The 23,898-nt window shown below is 42.8% G+C and overlaps 1 protein-coding gene across 1 annotated transcript in view; it reads right to left on the bottom strand.

Annotated features, from left to right (window-relative positions):
- DCX (doublecortin) overlaps positions 1-23,898 on the bottom strand; it is a 146,197-nt gene that overhangs the window by 20,326 nt on the left and 101,973 nt on the right. The window contains exons 4-5 of the mRNA XM_069747117.1: positions 18,739-18,841; positions 16,516-16,638 (exon numbers count right to left, since the gene is read on the bottom strand). Coding sequence (XP_069603218.1) covers positions 16,516-16,638; positions 18,739-18,841 — 226 coding nt within the window. The remainder of the gene's footprint in view (positions 1-16,515; positions 16,639-18,738; positions 18,842-23,898) is intronic.

The raw sequence follows: 23,898 nt of genomic DNA, 5'->3' as shown, positions 1-23,898 counted from the left end.
CTCCCTCAAATCCGATACATTAGGATAGTATTTATGGTTGATTTCCTCAATATCTTTAGTGACTAATTTTACAAAGATCTCAACTGCAGGACATACATTAATATTAGGAAATTTTTTTGATTTATCAAATATGAAAGTAGGAAACTTGCTCACCCTTTCCTCCTGGTCGCTTTCTTGTAATAGAGATTCCAAAATGGTGAGTGTCTCCAACTCTTCCTCGTTGTTTAGAGCCAGACCCATTTTGTTTTTTTCATGGAATCTTTTTAGGATAATTTTCCTTGCGAATAGGTGGACATCTTTTACTGTGGTAAAGGGGTCTAGATGTTGTGGGGGAGAGAAAGTTAGGCCCTTTTCAAGTAAAGACATATGTTCGTCAGATAGAGTATGCGAGGATAGGTTTATTACCTTGGGATGGTCTTTCTTTTTCTTATTTTGGGTTGCCTCATATCTCCCTTGATAGCCTTTCTTTCCTCCAAATCTGGTTTTCATCTGTCTATAGCTGAGCTGTTCATGTCCATGAGTTGAGGTCATACTACTTGCTGTTGATGTAGTTGAAGAGGTAGATGGACTTCTAGTACGAAGTTTATCCTCATTTTGTCCTCTATACTGCCAACGGAATATCTTTTTCTGTTCATAATCTTGTTTGTCACGTGAGAATTTTTTTACTTTGGCAGCGCTGATCTGCTGCTCCCATTTTTCAATATCCAGATTGATCTCATTGTAGAATTTATTTAATTCCTCAGGGATTAGTTTTCCTGCTAATTCTTTTTGTAAGTCATTCAATTGACCATCTATATCTTCTAATAGCAGTGTATTTTTACAATTAATAATTTCCATAAATGATATTGAACAGGACGAGGCAGTATTTACCCATTTATTTGTCAGTTCTGCATCATCTAGTCCGAAGGTCGGGTATAGTTGTATCCGAAGACCTCGGGGGACAATTCCTTATTGTATATAATTCTCTAATGTTGTTTTTGTCCACCAGACTTTAGTTTTTTTATTTATCAAATTTTTATATCTAGACATAAGTTCTTTATTATCACTCTGGGTAGAATTAAAATTAATAGCAGTACCCTGTTTAAATAAATTGGCAGCTTTATCCAGCCAGCTCTTTTCTCTGGCTTTAAGATCCATGGGGAATCAACACTGTTATAAAACAGAACACTGATAATTAGAACATCTAATTCCACCAACAAATTATCCATTAACGTGGATCACTCTAATACTACAGATATCACATAAGGGAGTTTCAATTAAGAAAAAGACCCAAAAAAGAGTGTTCATAAGAAAAATACAAATTTATTTAGACATAAAATATACAAAATTATAACAAGGTAGAGCTAAACCTGCAGGATAGGGGAAATAGCAGTCCGCACTTCACTATGGTATCAATATAAGTAATATATAGCTAATTTCAAGTAAAAAGTATCAGGAGACATTTCCTATTAGATACCATCATATAGTCAAAGGCATTAAAGCAGCACAGATGTAGAGAGATCTCAATTAGCCTAATGAGGTCAGTGTAACTCCATTGACATAAAGTGGCATAGTGCAAACAGATATCAGCAAATGCTGTGTCTAGGGATGACGCTGAAATATCAAATAGGCGATAAATATAAATATAATGCTTGCATAAATTACCTATTAGGAAGTGTGGTAGCCGGACCCCTGCCTGCCGCCTCAACGCGCGTTTCGCCGATCTTCTTCAGGAGGCGTGGCTTGGATCATGTGTGGGTCACGTTATATAGTGCAGTATGGCCAATGAAGTGCAGAGCCGCTTAGAAGTCGGCGCATGCGCGGATGTCAAGGCGCCGACAGAAAAAAGACACTTCCTGCAGTGCCCGTGGGGCGCAAACAATCCACCGTCGCTGAGCGACGGCGACTGCGTGCGGTCACTATGGGCGCGTTAGGAAGGTCTAGGACACCTTGATCCCGGGCATGCGCACAAGCCGGCAAGACATGTAATGTGGAGAACCTAAGGCTGCGCTAAGTGTAAGATCTAGATGTGAACATCATGCCTGCACGGGGGAGACAGCGATGGGAGGGGAAAGTCTGCCCCGCGTTGAGGCGGCAGGCAGGGGTCCGGCTACCACACTTCCTAATAGGTAATTTATGCAAGCATTATATTTATATTTATCGCCTATTTGATATTTCAGCGTCATCCCTAGACACAGCATTTGCTGATATCTGTTTGCACTATGCCACTTTATGTCAATGGAGTTACACTGACCTCATTAGGCTAATTGAGATCTCTCTACATCTGTGCTGCTTTAATGCCTTTGACTATATGATGGTATCTAATAGGAAATGTCTCCTGATACTTTTTACTTGAAATTAGCTATATATTACTTATATTGATACCATAGTGAAGTGCGGACTGCTATTTCCCCTATCCTGCAGGTTTAGCTCTACCTTGTTATAATTTTGTATATTTTATGTCTAAATAAATTTGTATTTTTCTTATGAACACTCTTTTTTGGGTCTTTTTCTTAATTGAAACTCCCTTATGTGATATCTGTAGTATTAGAGTGATCCACGTTAATGGATAATTTGTTGGTGGAATTAGATGTTCTAATTATCAGTGTTCTGTTTTATAACAGTGTTGATTCCCCATGGATCTTAAAGCCAGAGAAAAGAGCTGGCTGGATAAAGCTGCCAATTTATTTAAACAGGGTACTGCTATTAATTTTAATTCTACCCAGAGTGATAATAAAGAACTTATGTCTAGATATAAAAATTTGATAAATAAAAAAACTAAAGTCTGGTGGACAAAAACAACATTAGAGAATTATATACAACAAGGAATTGTCCCCCGAGGTCTTCGGATACAACTATACCCGACCTTCGGACTAGATGATGCAGAACTGACAAATAAATGGGTAAATACTGCCTCGTCCTGTTCAATATCATTTATGGAAATTATTAATTGTAAAAATACACTGCTATTAGAAGATATAGATGGTCAATTGAATGACTTACAAAAAGAATTAGCAGGAAAACTAATCCCTGAGGAATTAAATAAATTCTACAATGAGATCAATCTGGATATTGAAAAATGGGAGCAGCAGATCAGCGCTGCCAAAGTAAAAAAATTCTCACGTGACAAACAAGATTATGAACAGAAAAAGATATTCCGTTGGCAGTATAGAGGACAAAATGAGGATAAACTTCGTACTAGAAGTCCATCTACCTCTTCAACTACATCAACAGCAAGTAGTATGACCTCAACTCATGGACATGAACAGCTCAGCTATAGACAGATGAAAACCAGATTTGGAGGAAAGAAAGGCTATCAAGGGAGATATGAGGCAACCCAAAATAAGAAAAAGAAAGACCATCCCAAGGTAATAAACCTATCCTCGCATACTCTATCTGACGAACATATGTCTTTACTTGAAAAGGGCCTAACTTTCTCTCCCCCACAACATCTAGACCCCTTTACCACAGTAAAAGATGTCCACCTATTCGCAAGGAAAATTATCCTAAAAAGATTCCATGAAAAAAACAAAATGGGTCTGGCTCTAAACAACGAGGAAGAGTTGGAGACACTCACCATTTTGGAATCTCTATTACAAGAAAGCGACCAGGAGGAAAGGGTGAGCAAGTTTCCTACTTTCATATTTGATAAATCAAAAAAATTTCCTAATATTAATGTATGTCCTGCAGTTGAGATCTTTGTAAAATTAGTCACTAAAGATATTGAGGAAATCAACCATAAATACTATCCTAATGTATCGGATTTGAGGGAGAAAAAAATCATTCAAGAATTACAGGGATGGAAGGATGTCACATTCAAAAGGGCTGATAAAGGGGGAAATCTAGTAATCTGGCCTAATGAACTATACGAAAAACAGGCGTTTAAAATTCTACTAGATGATAAATGTTATAAAAAATTAACATATATCCCTCTTCAACAACATCAGAATGAATTAGTTAATATATTAATGGAGGCCTGTACTATGGGAATTATCCCCAAAAAATTACTCGAAACAATTGAGACTTTAAAACCAAAATTACCAACATTTTACCTCCTCCCTAAATTACATAAAGACCCTCTAGACCCTCCGGGCCGACCAATTGTGTCAGGCAATGATAGCCTTAATGAAATAATATGCAAAATAATAGACCACTATTTAAAACCGATCGTTAATACCTTGCCATCTCATATATTAGATACAACGGCAGCCTTAAAAAGACTCGATCAGCTCCACCTAGATGACAATATGATCCTTGTTACAGCAGATATAGAGGCCTTATATTCATCAATACGACATTCTCAGGGTCTAGCTGCAATTTCATGGTTTCTTAATAACAGCAATATGGAAAGATCTCTGGTTGAACTTCTATTGATTCTGTTAGAATTTATTTTAACCCATAATTGCTTCACATTTAAAGACCAAATCTTCCTCCAATTACAAGGTACGGCTATGGGGGCAGCATGTGCCCCCTCATATGCCAACCTTTTTCTTGGATTATGGGAACGTGATATTTTCCAATGTTCATCTATACCTGGCATTGAAAAAGTACATAATTGGTCAAGATATATTGACGATATTATTTTCGTATGGGAGGGGACTATTGAAGAACTTAATACCCTAATGACTCGGCTAAATAATAATGATATGAATATCTATCTGACCTACACATATGGACGTAGAGTCACATTCTTGGACATTGATATTTCGGTCGATCTTGAAGGATCAATTTCAACAACCATCTTTAGAAAACCGACTGCAACAAACTCGATCTTGCATGCGACTTCATCTCATTTACCCTCTACGATTAAATCTATCCCTATCAGTCAGTATGTGAGAGCTAAAAGAATATGTTCTACAGAACAAGCATATGAAGAACAAGCAAAAGAACTCTATACTAGATTTAGAGAAAGAGGGTATGGACATCGTCCAATCAGACAAGCTTATAACAAAGCACGAAGCTCAACCAGAAACCAATTGCTCTATTCTAAAAAGAATAAGCAAGAATCTTCTAATAAGGATGTGAGACTTATTACACCTTATAATAACCAGTGGAAACAGTTCACTAAAATTATACACGATCGGTGGAATGTATTGCTGGTCGATCCAATCCTGAATAAGATACTCACCCCTAAGCCTTTAATCACAGCCAAAAGATCTAAAAACCTATCTGACCTATTGGTCAGAAGTCACTATGGCTCTAAAAAAGATCAGATTCAAACTAATGTCTTCGGAGAAATTCAAGGGTTTTTCCCTTGCAAAAGATGTAAAGCCTGTATAAACACTATAAAGAGCAAAGAATTCTCCAATTCAGAGGGATCAAAGAAATTCTTAATCAGGAAATACCTTACCTGTTCATCCCAAGGCGTGATCTATCTTGCACGCTGTCCATGTAACTTAATATACATCGGAATGACGACCAGAGAACTCCGCGTCAGAGTACGCGAGCACGTGCGAGATATTGAAAAATCTAAAGAAAGTAAGGAGGGAGGTCAATTGAAAACTCTCCCTAGACATTTTAGAACAATGCACGAATCAGATGCAAAGGGCCTTCAAGTCTTAGCTATCGATCAGGTAAATCTTGGCGTAAGGGGGGGTAATCTATTTAAGATCTTGTCTCAGGTGGAAAGTCGATGGATTTTTCGCCTAAATACATTGGTACCAAATGGGCTCAATGAAAGTCATGGATTTAGCTCGTTCTTATAATCTATATATGAAATAATCTCTGGGTTTTTATCTATTCTTTGTTGCATTTTTATTTTTAATTTTGTTTTCCTTCATGTGTGGTTATCGTTTTTAATCGTTTATGTTTAGATTTTAATTTTTTTCTGCTTGTACTTATATAGTGCGTATGCATATTATATCTATCTTGGCTGCGAATTGCCGACTGACTGTGGAGTTGCTGCTTTACATCATTGATCCATTGAAGGAATTCCTGACAGACTGTTACGGTTTCCCAATCTTAATACAGGAGGAATGGAGAAAGAAAAGAATTGGACAACACGAATATTCACCTTTACGGTGTTATTGTTATTTATAATTAATGTATTTTGTACGTATTTTGGACTGGTTATCTTATGATAATAATTTTTGGTACTTTTTCAGTGCCCAACGAATTTTATGCATATTGATTTTAAGCTATAACTACTGTTATCACATATTGATATCTATACACTGTTCACATATAGATATCCTAAGAATTGGTATTCTAACTTGGGTAATTTCCGATTTTTTTATATTGAGAGATCACATAACAATTAATTTTCAAATTATTTACACTTTTATTATTTTTTAGCCCAAATTCACATCATTATTTTAATATATAATTTTTAGCACTTATTCTATATATAAGTCCTTCTAATGTATCATTTCTTCCTTGATTATAATGATTGGTTATATTTTGTTATCTTGAGGTACTGTATAGGTCATTCCTTCACAATCACTATATCGATATATGCATAGGACTGATGTAATTTATCCAATATAATCTTCCCCTGCATATACTTTATTGCTGTGAGCTTTATGTGTGCTCGGGATTGAGGCACGTTTGGACTTTCCCCTCCCATCGCTGTCTCCCCCGTGCAGGCATGATGTTCACATCTAGATCTTACACTTAGCGCAGCCTTAGGTTCTCCACATTACATGTCTTGCCGGCTTGTGCGCATGCCCGGGATCAAGGTGTCCTAGACCTTCCTAACGCGCCCATAGTGACCGCACGCAGTCGCCGTCGCTCAGCGACGGTGGATTGTTTGCGCCCCACGGGCACTGCAGGAAGTGTCTTTTTTCTGTCGGCGCCTTGACATCCGCGCATGCGCCGACTTCTAAGCGGCTCTGCACTTCATTGGCCATACTGCACTATATAACGTGACCCACACATGATCCAAGCCACGCCTCCTGAAGAAGATCGGCGAAACGCGCGTTGAGGCGGCAGGCAGGGGTCCGGCTACCACACTTCCTAATAGGTAATTTATGCAAGCATTATATCTATATTTATCGCCTATTTGATATTTCAGCGTCATCCCTAGACACAGCATTTGCTGATATCTGTTTGCACTATGCCACTTTATGTCAATGGAGTTACACTGACCTCATTAGGCTAATTGAGATCTCTCTACATCTGTGCTGCTTTAATGCCTTTGACTATATGATGGTATCTAATAGGAAATGTCTCCTGATACTTTTTACTTGAAATTAGCTATATATTACTTATATTGATACCATAGTGAAGTGCGGACTGCTATTTCCCCTATCCTGCAGGTTTAGCTCTACCTTGTTATAATTTTGTATATTTTATGTCTAAATAAATTTGTATTTTTCTTATGAACACTCTTTTTTGGGTCTTTTTCTTAATTGAAACTCCCTTATGTGATATCTGTAGTATTAGAGTGATCCACGTTAATGGATAATTTGTTGGTGGAATTAGATGTTCTAGTCAAAGACTATCAGTCCAGTCATCACAGGGACAAGAATAGAAAGGGGGCGGTGTCAACGGACTTAGCAACTACAGCGCCAGCCGCTGTGCTACGGATAAAGAGGTTTTTAACCCATTAAGGAGCTCATTTTCAAATAGTGCCACTTTGTGTTGAAGAATATATAAATATGATACCCAGTCAGGACGCAGTGACGGTTTCAAACATACAACAAACACAAAGCAACACCAAATTAAGAATAAGTATGCTATATAATTGTTTAGTATAGCTTTAGTATCATTATGTAAAATTCTTTCTTATCTCTGGAGAGTCTTTTTTCTCTTTTTTTATGCTTGTTATAGTATACTGTGCATCGATATACAAGAATTGTATTCACACCTTTTATTGTTACATTGTTTGAAACCGTCACTGCGTCCTGACTGGGTATCATATTTATATATTCTTCTACACAAAGTGGCACTATTTGAAAATGAGCTCCTTAATGGGTTAAAAACCTCTTTATCCGTAGCACAGCGGCTGGCGCTGTAGTTGCTAAGTCCGTTGACACCGCCCCCTTTCTATTCTTGTCCCTGTGATGACTGGACTGATAGTCTTTGACGCCCAGGCCCACTGTGCGCATGTCCGATTGCGTCTGGATTGTGGGACATTGCAGGCAGCGCCGTTGATGACGCGCGTGGTTCAGTGACGCCATTTCCGGCGGAACTGACCGCGGCGCCATTTTGGATGCCGCCTGGGATGTAATTCCCTGCTGGACGGGCGGTAACATGCGCCGCAACATGTGGGCTGAATCCCGATAATTAGAGCAACCTTTATAAGATACCCTTTTGACATGTAGCAGCACTGCCCCCTGACGAAGCTGACGTGAAACGCGCGTTGGGGCCACTGCGTGGAGCATCCTAACTGCCAGCATCTGGGTAAGGTTTATCTGGGCACTTTTGTATGTAGGTATTAATATACTTTTACTAATAGCCCTCTGAGCCTTTGCGCACGGCTCAGTGTATTTGGCAATAACAATTGTCATGACGTATTTTGGATACTGTATAGTGCCTTGATCCTAGCCCAGTTTTCATTTGCACTAAGCACTTTAGGAAAGGATTATTTTGGCATTGGGTATATCCACGCAGTGTCTTTCCATCTCTTTTGCTACCACCATCCCTCATTTTGTTTTAGGTGTATATGTATTGTAGAAACTTGTTGTATCAATATTAGAATTTTGTGGCTGATAACTAATAAAAATTTGAGTATTTATGGACAGTAACTCCGTTTCCTCATGATTATTTCTGGGTTTAGGGCTATTCCTACTGTCACGGGGTCCTTCTCCGGTATCACACATTCATCAGAGCAAGAGAATAGTGAGCAACTCCAAGACCTTTATTTAGGCAAAAATATGAAAGATCCATATACGATCCACCACACAAAGGATAAAATAATCCAGAATCCGAATGTAGTTCAGTAAGAGGATAAAAGTACAACAATCCAACAGACGGAGGATCACATAGTCCATATACTCTTCTTTCTCTCTGAGATGCTGTGAACACATCATCATTCCACACAGGACTGATTGTGTCTCACCTCACTGATATTTTTTAAGTCCCCCTCCTCATTCACAGGTCAGGATGGGGAAGGTTGCAGGGGCTCATTGTTTCAACAAACTAGGTCAATATGTCATTAGCATATTACCAAACAGGATTATTCACTGATCCTGTGAGAAGACAACAATACAGTACTGTGGGGGCTGATATCAGATGGCAGCAACAGCAATTCATCAATTAGCAAATAACTCCTTCTACAAGAGAACACCATGAAAATAAGTAAAATAGAAATATGCACAAAAATGATACCCACATAGTATATCACACCACCACACCTACTCCATAACTAGGCTGCGTAGGGCACTTGAGATACCATTTCTATGGCTGTCTCTATGTACTAGTACTCACACAGAGATATGGTCAGCTTGAACTTGACTGCAGGAGGCACGTATGAAAATTCCAGAAGCAGGTTTATTTTTAAGCTGAATTCTTGTAGTATGCCAAGTTACAGTAACAGTATCTGTAACAGCTGCAGTATGTAAAAAAGGCTATTCTGAACCAGAGCTGTAAGTCATGTGGCTACATAAAATGGCAGCCAAACTCACAAAGAGGATGAAGAAGGGGGCCGATGACAACCGAGCTAGAGAATCAAACAGTAGGAGATATAGAACAAACTTCTAAAATGCAAACTTTATAACACAGCAACACAACAGCAAAAATACAATACTATATGATTTCCATGTCACGGGACATGACAAAGTCTGTGTTGCCCAAAAGCCCACAAATTTAGAACTGGCTCTACATCATGTACGAGATATTACTCAAATGGATTCCCCAGTTATATTGGTGAAATTCTGGTTAGCACCCATACCCCTCAAAAATGATGCTCATAGGTAAAGTGTTGACCCTCAAAACAAAGTTAGCAGAACCACTGCACTCATTAAAGTTTGCAGTTTAATGTGTTTGACTAGTCAACTTAAAAATAAAGCAAGGACAATGTTTTAGTCTATCTCCGACTTTGGTCACAGCCAGTATCTAAATATCACGCATATCAGTCCACGCATTAGCTGTCAGATTCTGGGCCAACAAGCATAATATTTGGACACATGCCATGACCAAGGTCTGAGACCCAAATGTTGTCAGTCTTTGCTCTATTCCTATGCTGACTTGTCAATAGACATTAAAGTTTACAGTTCAAGTGTGAGTGTTCTGGTCATTTTCTCTAGTTATGTTGCTCATATTGATCTTTGGGGATTTGGACCCACGGTTGGCCACAGAAACAGGCATCCAGGATCCCCCAAGTGAATATGGGGAAAGTGTATGGGATGGACTCTCACTTTTATTTCATTTTCTGTGTGAGATGTGATCACACTTCTGTACTATGATCCCTTAGACCTTATTGGAGCAGTGGTCAATGTGCACACCTAGTAGACAGCATGAAGGAACTGCACCCCTGAAGGCACTTGTAGATGCTTCATATCGGATTTATTGTTAATATTTCACATCCATTGGTTACACCACAGTAAGTACAGTATTATGTTAATGTTTTGGGTGAAGACCCTTCATCAAATGTATAGGCTATGTTCAATGCATATAGGTCAAAGGGCTCCAGGGTACGGGGTGAGGTTTCCCTAAACAGGGACAACCCTGATCCAACTGTATCAAGGCCTGCAGTGGTCACTGTAACCAGCTGTCAATGTACACCGCTGTTCCATTTACATGGTGGACACAGAACTCACATTCTCGTAATTGGTATGAGTGTGACCCAAAGCAAACCTAAAGTTATCACCTATCCAGTAGAAAGGTGATAATTGTTGTCCTTCAGTTAAGCCCTTTAATTAACAGCACACAGACTGACATAAAATAGTCATTGGCTGCTCCCAAAGTTGTAAGAAAGTTAATTTTCAGAAGTTGATTTTTTTTTTCATGGAATAATGTAAATTATTACAGGGGCATTCCAGCAATATTTAAAAAAAAAATTTTATTAAGTATTTTTTATTTGTGCAATTACTTAATACCATGAAAAACTCGAGACCATTTAGAAGGACGAGTGATAATATAATATATTCTGACTAAATTCCAGAGACATCTGTATTGTCTCTCTTTAATAAAACCTCTAGTGATTTCTCATTCCAGCTGTCAGTCTAAATAGCGTGGACATTTATATCTGAGCTTTTTGCGTTTTATACCACAAATGCTGTGTAATTTTATTAGGTTTTGTAGCATCCATTTACTGTTAAGCTCCATCACCTAACAGAATGACATCTGCCGTCACCGTGCTGCTGCCATCTTTAAAAGCCCCAGGGAGCAGAATGTGAAGTCAGGACCTGATTGACACGCTGGATCTCTAGTGTATAATTGCCGCAGCCTTGTGGAAATGCTTTTGTCTCCTTTCCCCAACCCCTCTATTAAGGAAGCATGAAATTAAAGCCCGGAAAACATCCCTTGCTGATTAGATTGTCTTGTCTCAGGGATTAATTTGTAACTATTACAATACCAGGCATCCTGAATTGCTTACTAAAGCAATAGCGTAGTGTCTTTACTGTACTTTATTGTGCATTAATTACAGAATAGCTAGACTTAAATGATCATAGAATAAAATCAAAGCAAGAGGCATAACAATGCGCTGTCTATACTAGTGTCTTCTCTGGGAACAATGGATTTGTATAACAAAACTACTGGCACATCAGAATGAAGGCTTATGACGGCACCCTCACCCTCGCTCTTGTTAAAAGGGGTTTCTCAACATTATAAATGGTTAAAATTGCAATGTGCCTATAAAAACAAGCAACTTTGCAGTTTACTTATTACGAAAAATAATTGCCTTTCTCAAGAAAGCAGCCGATGGTCTCCTAGACAAGGAGCACAGTGCTTACAAGCCCCATGCTTTAGAGCTTGTAAGCGCTGCTGTGAAGGTAACCGGATCACTTGATCTGATCAGGTTTATTGCCCCTGCGCTTCAGTAATGCAGCAGAGGCAAAGCTTCCTTTGCTTGCAGCAATGGAGAGCACACGTTTGGGCCAGCGGTGGTCTGAACTGTCAATCAGAAGAGCACCACCAATTCACCCATGTTCAATGACATAAGACAACTCCTTTAAATACTCTAAATCTACTGGTTGGATAAATTGAATTACTTTCAAAAATGAAATGTATAATTGGTGGAGAAAGGTTGATCTTGAAGGACCTATGTCTTTTTTTCAACCTATGTAACTATGTTAAAAAGGGAACCAGTCATGTAAAATAATTTTATTAAACTGTAGATATGGGGTTAATCTGCAGGTTACTAGCGTCCTGACACCATGCGGCACCGACACTGAAAGCCCCACTGCCGGGAGGAAATTAACTTTATGTCCCCCGAAAGCGTTCAGCTTCCAGTCATAGGGGTGGCACCGGCACCGTTCCAGTCACCGCTCTGTGTATAGAGCGCTGCAACTGTAACCGCACCCTGGCACTGACTGACAGACGGCCCTAATGCTGAGCTGCTGTCAGTCAGCGCCGGGAACTCGTTAAGGCTACGTTCACATTAGCGTTGCGCCGCCGTGCCGACGAAAATCGGACGCACAGAAAATGCTACATGTAGCGTTTTCTTGCGTCCGACGCTAGCGTCGGAAACGACGCACGTGGCGAAAAACGCCACCAAAACGACGCACGTGTCCCCTATGTTAAACATAGGGGCGCGTCGCCGCTGCGTCGCCGGCGCAACAGCGACGCACATTGGCGGAACGCCAATATGAACGTAGCCTTACAGCCACCACTCTCTATAAACAGGGCGGTGACTGGAACCGTGTCGGTGCCGCCCCCATCTTGAAGCTGAACACAGCCGGGGGTATAAAGTACATTTCTGGCAGCGGAGCTCTTAGTTCCGACCACCACACGGTGTCAGAATGATGGTAACCTTCCCTTCAAAATGGTTGGACATAATGATCAGCCTTTTGTATTCACTCTGAAAGACCATGAGAAATACATACAATAAATTACTGTGCCAGGCAGAATAGGTAGCTGTAGATTCCCACATTTTATTAGTAGACATATGATAATAACAGACATACAGTATGCCAGGTACTTTTAATGAATGTGCAAGAAGACATGAATCTCAAGAAGACATTTAGGTGGATACTGACTTTATTGCCAATGGCAACCAATGAGCACTCAGCTTTCATTTCTAAAACTGCTCTGGTGAAATGAAAGCTGCACTGTGATTGGTTGCTATGTGCAACAGACAGATTTATTAATTGAGGCCCATTGTCATATACATTGCAAACCAAAAGTTTGGACACACCTTCTCATTTAAAGATTTTTCTGTATTTTCATAATAACTATGAAAATGGTAAATTCACACTGAAGGCATCAAAACTATGAATTAACACATGTGGAATTATATACTTAAAAAAAAGTGTGAAACAACTGAAAATATGTCTTATATTCTAGGTTCTTCAAAGTAGCCACCTTTTGCTTGGATGACTGCTTTGCACACTCTTGGCATTCTCTTTGATGAGCTTCAAGAGGTAGTCACTGGAAATGGTTTTCACATCACAGGTGAATCAAAATACTACTGATGTGGCCACAGAAAGTGTTAATGACAAATTAAAGTAAAATATCCTTACACGGTAATTTGTGTATTTTACATGAAGCTGGCTGAAATTAAACTCTACATAGAAAATCAACGGCACATGCGGAATTTCTTAGGGATGATACATTTTGCCATTCTAAAATTCAATGTAATGCAGCCTTTTTCCATTAAAGGGACTCTGTCACCTGAATTTGGAGGGAACAATCTTCAGCCATGGGGGCGGGGTTTTTGGGTGTTTGATTCACCCTTTCCTTACCCGCTGGCTGCATGCTGGCTGCAATATTGGATTGAAGTTCATTCTCTGTCCTCCGTAGTACATGCCTGCACAAGCCTCTATGGCTAAAGATTATTCCCTCCAAATTCAGGTGACAGTGTCCCTTTAAGTTCACACATTGCAAACTAGTGACATAAGTGTTTGCGATTGTTGTTTGCAGATATCTCTGCACATTGTACAGAAATGAAAAAAATGAATTCCGATAAGTAAAAAAAAAAAAACTACTGAAATTTCTGAAAAAAAATGTACACCCAGTAACACTTTCAGCTAGGGGATTTATAGCTATGCAGAATAATGGAAGATATATATGCCAATGAGGGCAGGGCCGTATTTAGAGTTTCTGCTGCCCTGGGCACTTTTAGTGCTGCCTCTCCCTTTGGTGAGTATGACACTATCGGCAGTGGGTTTGGCAAAAATCGCTGATGTGAAAGTCGCCTTTTGCAGCAGATCCGGCAGTTTTTCCGCATCTGCCACGTAACGGATCACTTACGGCAACACAGCGTTCGGCCTCATTCATTCACTATGGGACTTGCGGACATGTGCGGCACTTGTGGTTTTGCCGCGATCCGGCAAATGCGGTACTTGCCGCAATGGAAAAAAAACGCTGCTAGAAGTCTTTTTTTTGTCTCACCGCAAGTGCCGCACATGTCTGCAAGTAGCCATCACTACCTGTCCCTGCACCTTGCTAGTTCATCCCTACCCATCCCTCCCTGACCTAAAACTACACTATAAAACTTATGAAAAACAATTTATTAACTGACATATTCCTATGATAATGAGGGCTCCAGGCTATGGTGTAGAATGGGACGGTCAGTCTCCGGGTCCTCTCTGTGCACACCCTCAGTCACTGCCTCACTGCCTGTGCTGCACTGTGCACAGACATCCCTACTCCGGACCTGGTAATCACCGCTCACAGTAGCATACCGGCAGAGGTGTATCTAGGTTTTCCGGCACCCAGGGCAAGAATTCAGTTTGGCGCCCTCCGCCCAGCACACTTGCGATTTGGACACTTAGTCATGTACCCACGAGCCGCTCTCCCTAATACTCTCAATGTTTAGTGATAAACTGTGAGAAACAGGAAGGGAAGCTCGTTGTGAAAGGACCACAAGTATGAAAATAGCATATGAGCTAAGTGTCCATGTGACGACTACTGGAACCTGCAGAGCTGAATCCTGACATCGCAGCTTCTGAATTCTCACTGCACACTTTTAGGATTCTCCCTTGCCAGTGGACAGTCATGTCAGCACAATCATGTGATTTGTATACTTCTGACCACATTCTGACTAGACGTGCCCGGCCTCACTCAGTTCATTTTCATTGACTGAGGCCACACATGTCTTGTCAGCACGTGACCGCGTGTATGTAAATCACCAGCACGAGAGAATCCTGACAGTGTGCAGTGCGCACTGTGAGAAGTCAGAAGTCTGCAGTCACAAACAATGACTGCAGACTCATTACAAACCTGGACATTCCGTTTAATGCTACTAACATAAAAACATGAGAATTACCGTATACACCCGAGTATAAGCCGACCCGAGTATAAGCCGAGCCCCCTAATTTTGCCAAAAAAATTGGGAAAACTATTTGACTTGAGTATAAGCCTAGGGTGGGAAATGCAGCAGCAGCTACTGGTAAATTTCAAAAATAAAAATAGATACCAATAAAAGTAAAATTAATTGAGACATCAGTAGGTAAATGTTTTTAAATATCCATACTGAATCAGGAGCCCCATTAGATGCTTCATACAAAATACACCCCATATAATGGTCCATAAAGTTCATGATGGGCCCCATAAGATGCTCCATACAAAAAATATGCCCCATATAATGCTGCACAAAGGTTAATAATGACCCCATAAGATGCTCCATATTAAAATATGCCCCTTATAATGCTGCATAAAAGCTTAATGATGCCCCATAAAATGCTCCATTGAATAATATGCCCCATATAATGCTACACAAAGGTTAATAATGGCCCCATAAGATGCTCCATAGAAAAATATGCCCCGTATGCTGCTCCATAAAGGTTGATGGCCCCATATAATGCTCCATAGAATAATATGCCCCGTATGCTGCTGCAATTAAAAAAAATTACATACTCACCTGGCCAGGTGTCGGTGTCCTGAGTAGGCGGGGACACCGATGCGCTATGGGGGCCAGGTGCCAAAGTCGCCACCCGGACTTAAAAACAAAAAAATAACTTGCTCAGGTGCCGCCCCCTTGCATCCTGGTGCCCTAGGCACATGCCCTCAAAAGCCTAGTGGCAAATATGGCCCTGAATGAGGGTTAGTAGGAAATTGGGTGATTGATGAGCCTTGTATACATTACAATGGTAGACATAAGAGATGAGTAGATTGCTTGGCACAACCCCAGTCCAGGTCAGTGATCTCTGGCTAAGGACAGGAGTGGGACGAATTTCCAGAACTTCTGGGTTCCTCGGTACAGCGTTTGGTTCGCCAGCTTGGTGTTATGTCATCTGCGGTGAACAGGTGACGACAGGCCATGGATACAAGAAGGTCAGGGAAATTTCACAGATCCTGTCCACTGTTAGGGCACTGATCTGGATCTTGGACCGAGTAGCGAGAAGCAATCTTCTCATCTCCATTAGCCATTGTTGGTTAAACCAACAATTGTCCATGATAACCTTCGGAAAGCATTATTGAATCTCCTTTTTTTTTTTTAATTTCAGAGAAAAATATGTTTGATATCTCGCCATCAGAACTGTTCCCCACCTGAGTCAGCAGGAGATTTGCTGCGACGTGTTGGTGCCGGGCTCTTGGCAGAACTTTTGAGAGAACTAGAACCAGATTTTGGTGCAGTCTGTGGTGGTGGGGTCCCTTTCATCACGCGACACTCTGAAAGGTGAAAATGGAGAATATAACTGTAATATAATGTAAAAGATTGTTAATCTATGTAGGTACAGTATTCACAGTAAATTACAGTAGTCGCTTACCGTAAAGATAATTGAAACAACGGAAAAAAAAAAACTGCATAAAAATTGGTCTAGGAACAATTACACAGTCTCGCACTAACACATCATTTATTTAAGAATGGAAATAAAATACATTCCAATGTATTCCCCTCTAGCCCTGAATGTGCCAGACAACTAAATCAGCTAACTCCTCGATTTCCAGCCGTGGAGTTTGTTGTGAGGTCAGGCGGAATTTATTAAAATCCACACAATGCCAGGTTTTCACACAAGTGCAGAAATGAGATAATACAGCGGCAAAGAAATCAGTAACATGTCAGCAGCACGCTCCCCCCAAAGCCACGATATGCCTTGCTGCACATTTGTCAAAGAAAACATAGCAAAGTAACACCGTTCTTGTAAGATTTGCTGGAAGGAGAGAAAACTGTCAAATTAGGTTCTCAACAAAATAACTGCTGACTAAGGAGGTCGGCAAACCTGCCACTGCCCGTCCAGCTGAGCTCAGGATAGTCCTTCCGAAATGCTGGACCAAAACGACATAATTACAAGAAATGTAATCTGAGTATAATGTGACACTAATGTGCATTATAACAGAAGCAAAGCGAAGAAGATATTTCTTTTAATTATTTATTTTTAAATCATGTCTTCTGGCATTCTGTAAAATAAGGGTTAACGGTACCTGGAAGACTGCAATAGAAATATGGTCATGTTATCTAGTAGGTATGGCAACTGAAAGCAGTCAAAAAATCTTATCCCATTGACAGCATAGAGCTTGCACATAAAATATAGAATTCTTTGCAAATAGTGGTACTCACGAAGAATAGGGGCTCCTTCTTAGCAAGATGGTTTTGAGGGACAAACCGTGAAGATGGGTCAAAAGATAACATCAGTGGTGGTCCAAGAGCCTGGTCTTCTGCCTATGCTGGAGCCATCAATGTGCCAATATATTGAACACTTCTATCCAGAATCTAAGATACGTCACTCTGTAGCCAAGATGTTTGAGCGCACCAAGGGGCATTGTGGCCTCGTTATTCAAAGCATTAGTAGATGCGCCTCATCAACGTTCCACCAATAGCTCTTGATGATATTATGCGTTCCTTTACAAAGCTTGTCCCTTTTAGGCAACCCCTTTTTAGATTGCAGCTTTCTCAGTGATTAACTAATTGCTGAGAGTTTGGCTTCGGTAAGGCTAGGTTCACACTCAATCCTTCCATTGTTCTGCTCAGTTTTTGGAGGAGATGGAGAACAACAAATCAACAGCAGTACCGGATTCACCAAACCAGTTGCACCATTTACTAGAATGATGTCCGGTTGATTTTACGGTAGCGTGCCCATAATTTTACTGGACAAAATAATACAACATGCTCTCCTACATTGCGCTATATTTTCATTGGAATCTGTGACCGAAGCTTCGAATGGAGCCTTTAACGAAGATGTGAGCATAGCCTTAATAACTGTCGAGGACTAAAGCTTAGCGTCGCCGACACATTGCTGGGTAACCGAGTAATAGACGGACAGAATATATAGGAAGAGTCACCCTTTAAAGGGAACCTGTCATCTGAATTTGGCGGGACTGGTTTTGGGTCATATGGGCGGAGTTTTCGGGTGTTTGATTCACCCTTTCCTTACCCGCTGGCTGCATGCTGGCCGCAATATTGGATTGAAGTTCATTCTCTGTCCTCCGTAGTACATGCCTGCACAAGGCAAGATTGCTTTGCGCAGGTGTGTACTATGGAGGACAGAGAATGAACTTCAATCCAATATTGCAGCCAGCATGCAGGCAGCGGGTAAGGAAAGGGTGAATCAAAAACCCGAAAACTCCGCCCATATGACCCAAAACCAGTCCCGCCAAATTCAGGTGACAGAGTCCCTTTAAGAGCTTTCCACCTTTCCACTTATATGCAGAGGGGGCTTAGCGGTGGACTTCCATCTAAGATGTCCATATTCCGTAAGAGGGATTTTCTAAGATTGGATAATTTAGCTATCTCCTTAACTATATTGTCTTTTATATGGTATCTGGACTTACCATTTTCATCCAGGGAGAAGTCATCCTGAGCATATCTAAACTTTTCTGGGCCACAGGCAATAAATACATCATCTTCACCAAAGAAATCATGGAGACAGGTCACCTAGAAAAAGAAGAAAAGCCAGTGAGCATGCGGAAGAATATGGACACTGCTTGATTGGGAAATTTGAAAGATATTACTGTAATAATAAAAATATCAGAAAGGTCATTTTCTTTCCATTTATTGCTATTCAGTTGTTGATGGTCTAAAGGATCTTTAGAGACAAGAAGCTGTACAACAATTGGTCTTAGCTGCTAAGGTAGCGGAATAGGGGAAAACACTTCTCCCATCCAACACATAAGAGCAGGTGACTGCTACATACATTTTACGTGCAGACAGACATTTGCAGTATTGGACTTTGTTTCTTCATACATCCTCCTTTAAAAGGAATCTGTCACTGGAATTGTGTTACCTCATCTGAAAGCAGCATTATATAGGGGCAGAGACTCTGATTCCAGTGATGTATCATTTTTCTGACCTGTTTGCTGCAGTTTTGAAAAAATCCTTGTTTCATCTGCTGTAGATCTACTAGTTCTCTGAATGCTGAGCTCTGTATAACTTCGTCCATACTATTGATTAACAGCTTTCCGTGCACACTGTGCATAGGCAGAAAGCTTCCAGTCTGTAGAAATGGCTGGGTTATACACAGCTCCGGAATATGGAGAGTTACAAGGCAGCAGGTTAATATAGTCCACTAGTGATTAGCTGTTACTGTTTAGAACAGTGATTGTATCACTGTTATGGCAAGCAGCCTAGCAAGTGACACATCACTGGAATCAGAATCTCTGTCTCTACATCACACTGCTCTCAGATTAGATGGCAAAAACCTGGTGCCAGATTCCCATTAACGACATTGTAAACTTCTATAATGATAGCTTATATAAGAAATAAGTTAATGTGTAATAATCCAAAAAGGACATGTAAACCCTTCATGCCCAGGAACCTTCGTCTTTGAGGCTGCTAGTCCGACATTGCATTCCTTTGCCCTGCAGTGATGTCAACAGGATATCTAGGGAATTGCTTTCAAACTGTTAGCTATGCCATGTATAGCCATTATTAGTCAGAATCAATTATTTTTATTATTGCATTTTTATTAGCATTTATGTAGTTTCTTTTTAAGCCTTCCGACCCTATAGAAAAAGGTTTCTGTGCAAGAACCGGATGTGGGAAGCCAGCTGTCCAATGACCTGCCAATAATTCAAGGCCAATGGAATCATTAACAGTTCCTCGCCTGCCATCTAGGAGAATGATCATTAATCTGTAGGCCGCTATGCAGCTGCACAAGACACGCTTATTGCGGTATGTTATGTTGCTGCCATGCTATTCTGCATCAAACATTGCAGCAGAGGTGAGAACAAAACCTAATTTGTATAGGAGTTGTTGACCTGAGTAATTAATGTAAAAACCTGTTTGATAGGGTAGCACTGCCTAGAGCAATGGGATTTCATGGTTAAGGTACCGTCACACATAACGATATCGTTAACGATATCGTTGCAACGTCACGCTTTTGGTGACGTAGCAACGATCCCGCTAACGATCTCGTTATGTGCGACAGCGACCAACGATCAGGCCCCTGCTGGGAGATCGTTGGTCGCTGGGGAATGATCAGGACCATTTTTTGGTCGCTGATCACCCGCTGTCATCGCTGGATCGGCGTGTGACGCCGATCCAGCGATGTGCTCACTTGTAACCAGGGTAAATATCGTGTTACTAAGCGCAGGGCTGCGCTTAGTAACCCGATATTTACCCTGGTTACCATTGTAAAAGTTTAAAAAAAAACAAAAACACTACATACTCACATTCTGATGTCTGTCACGTCCCCCGGCGTCCACTGTGTCAGCGCCGGCCGTAAAGAAGAGCACAGCGGTGACGCCACCGCTGTGCTCTGCTTTACGGCCGGCGCTGACACAGTCAGTGCAGGGAAGCTCTCGGCATCAGCACGTGCATTAGCAGCGCTCCTGCCGAAAGCAGTTTTAACCCTGTGGACGCCGGCGGGGGACGTGACAGACATCAGAATGTGAGTATGTAGTGTTTTTCTTTTTTTACTTTTACAATGGTAACCAGGGTAAATGTCGGGTTACTAAGCGCGGCCCTGCACTTAGTAACCCGATGTTTACCCTGGTTACCCGGGTGCTGCAGGGGGACTTCGGCATTGTTGAAGACCGTTTCAACGATGCCAAAGTCGTTCCCCTGATCGTTGGTCTCTGGAGAGAGCTGTCTGTGTGACAGCTCCCCAGCGACCACACAACGACTTACCAACGATCACGGCCAGGTCATATCGCTGGTCGTGATCGTTGGTAAGTCGTTTAGTGTAGAGGCAGGGGCGGGCTGGGCTGGGTGGCAGAAATGCATATGCCCCCCGGGCCGGTGTCTAAGCAGCTGCACAGGGCCGCTGGAGGACTGGCAGTGACTAATACATAGCGCACTTGTAGTGCGCGGTGGTGCCATCCCGCCAGCAGCCCTGACATGCAGGCTGCAGGGGTATGTGATGAGCAAGCTCCTATGCGCCACTGCCACTCTGAGGGAGAGAGCCAGCAGCCAAGATGAAAGGTCAGCATACCGGCCTGTGTGTGCACGGAGCTCTGGCTTCTCCTGCTCTTATCTGCTATCCCGGCAGAGAAGGAGAGACGGGGGAGGTGCCGGGGCCCGGGACAGTGCAGAGCTGTGAGCAGGAGAAACTGAAGAGCTGCACATGGACATCAGCTGAGCCACCCCTGCACCACAGAGGAGAGTGTATGATGTGTGTATGAGGTAACTGGTGTGTGTGATGTGTGTATGAGGTAACTGGCGTGTGTGATGTGTGTGTGAGCTGCGTGCGTGTGTGTTTGAGGTAACTGGTGTGTGTATGAGGTAACTGGTGTGTCTGTGAGCTGCATGCATGTGTGTGTGAGCTGCGTGCTTGTGTGTGTGAGCTGTGTGCATGCGTGCGTGTGTGAGAGCTGCGTGCGTGTGTGTGTGAGAGCTGCGTGCGTGTGTGTGTGAGAGCTGCGTGTGTGTGTGTGTGAGAGCTGCGTGCGTGTGTGTGTGAGCTGCATGTGTGTCATTATACAGTGGGCTTGTGCGTGTGCCTGTCATTATACAGTGGGGCTGTGTGGGTATGTCATTATACAGTGGGGTTGTGCGTGTGCCTGTCATTATACAGTGGGGCTGTGCGTGTGTGTGTGCTGCGTGCGTGTGTGTGTGAGCTGCGTGCGTGTGTGTGAGAGCTGCGTGCGTGTGTGTGTGAGCTGCATGTGTGTGTCATTATACAGTGGGGCTGTGTGGGTATGTCATTATACAGTGGGGCTGTGTGGGTATGTCATTATACAGTGGGGCTGTGCATGTGTGTGTGTGTGTGGGCTGTGCATGTGTGTGTGAGCTGTGTGCATGTGTGTGAGCTGCGTGCATGTGTGTGCGTGTGTGTGAGCTGCGTGCGTGTGTGTGCGAGCTGCGTGTGTGTGTGTGTGAGCTGTGTGCATGTGTGTGTGAGGTGCGTGTGTGAGCTGCGTGCATGTGTGTGTGAGCTGCATGTGTGTGTCATTATACAGTGGGGTTGTGCGTGTGCCTGTCATTATACAGTGGGGCTGTGCGTGTGTGTGTGTGTGAGCTGCGTGCGTTTGTGTCTGAGAGCTGCGTGTGTGTGAGAGCTGCGTGCGTGTGTGTGAGAGCTGCGTGCGTGTGTGTGAGAGCTGCGTGCGTGTGTGTGAGAGCTGTGTGCATGTGTGTGTGAGAGCTGTGTGCATGTGTGTGTGAGAGCTGCGTGCGTGTGTGTGTGAGAGCTGCGTGCGTGTGTGTGAGAGCTGCGTGCGTGTGTGTGAGAGCTGCGTGCGTGTGTGTGAGAGCTGTGTGCATGTGTGTGTGAGAGCTGTGTGCATGTGTGTGTGAGAGCTGCGTGCGTGTGTGTGAGAGCTGCGTGCGTGTGTGTGAGAGCTGCGTGCGTGTGTGTGTGAGCTGCGTGCGTGTGTGTGTGAGCTGCGTGCGTGTGTGTGTGAGCTGCGTGCGTGTGTGTGTGAGCTGCGTGCGTGTGTGAGAGCTGCATGTGTGTGTCATTATACAGTGGGGTTGTGCGTGTGCCTGTCATTATACAGTGGGGCTGTGCGTGTGTGTGTGTGCTGCGTGCGTGTGAGCTGCGTGCGTGTGTGTGAGCTGCGTGCGTGCGTGTGTGAGAGCTGCGTGCGTGTGTGTGAGAGCTGCGTGCGTGTGAGCTGCGTGCGTGTGTGTGTGTGAGAGCTGCATGCGTGTGTGTGAGAGCTGCGTGCGTGTGTGTGTGTGAGAGCTGCGTGCGTCATTATACAGTGGGCTTGTGCGTGTGCCTGTCATTATACAGTGGGGCTGTGTGGGTATGTCATTATACAGTGGGGCTGTGCATGTGTGTGTGTGAGCTGCGTGCGTGTGTGTGTGAGGTGCGTGCGTGAGCTGCGTGCGTGTGTGTGTGAGGTGCGTGCGTGAGCTGCGTGCGTGTGTGTGTGAGAGCTGCGTGCGTGTGTGTGAGCTGCGTGCGTGTGTGAGAGCTGCGTGCGTGTGTGTGTGAGAGCTGCGTGCGTGTGTGTGTGAGAGCTGCGTGCGTGTGTCATTATACAGTGGTATTGTGCGTGTGCCTGTCATTATACATTGGGGCTGTGTGGGTATGTCATTATACAGTGGGGCTGTGCATGTGTGTGTGTGTGTGAGCTGCGTGCGTGTGTGAGCTGCGTGCGTGTGTGTGTGTGAGCTGTGTGCGTGTGAGGTGTGCTGCGTGTGTGTGTGTGAGCTGTGTGCGTGTGTGTGGGAGCTGCGTGCGTGTGTGTGAGCTGTGTGCGTGTGTGAGCTGCATGTGTGTGTCATTATACAGTGGGGCTGTGCGTGTGTGTGAGCTGCGTGCGTGCGTGTGTGTGAGCTGCGTGCGTGTATTGTGTGTGTGAGCTGCGTGCGTGTCGTGTGTGTGGGAGCTGCGTGCGTGTGTGAGCTGCATGTGTGTGTCATTATACAGTGGGGTTGTGTGTGTGAGCTGCGTGCGTGTGTGAGCTGCGTGCGTGTGTGTGTGTGTGAGCTGCGTGCGTGTGTGTGTGAGGTGCGTGCGTGAGCTGCGTGCGTGTGTGTGTGAGCTGCGTGCGTGTGTGTGTGAGCTGCGTGCGTGTGTGAGCTGCATGTGTGTGTCATTA

Source organism: Ranitomeya imitator, chromosome 2 (assembly GCF_032444005.1).
Source record: "Ranitomeya imitator isolate aRanImi1 chromosome 2, aRanImi1.pri, whole genome shotgun sequence".
NCBI lineage: Eukaryota > Metazoa > Chordata > Amphibia > Anura > Dendrobatidae > Ranitomeya > Ranitomeya imitator.
This window is presented reverse-complemented; position numbering and strand designations above follow the sequence as displayed.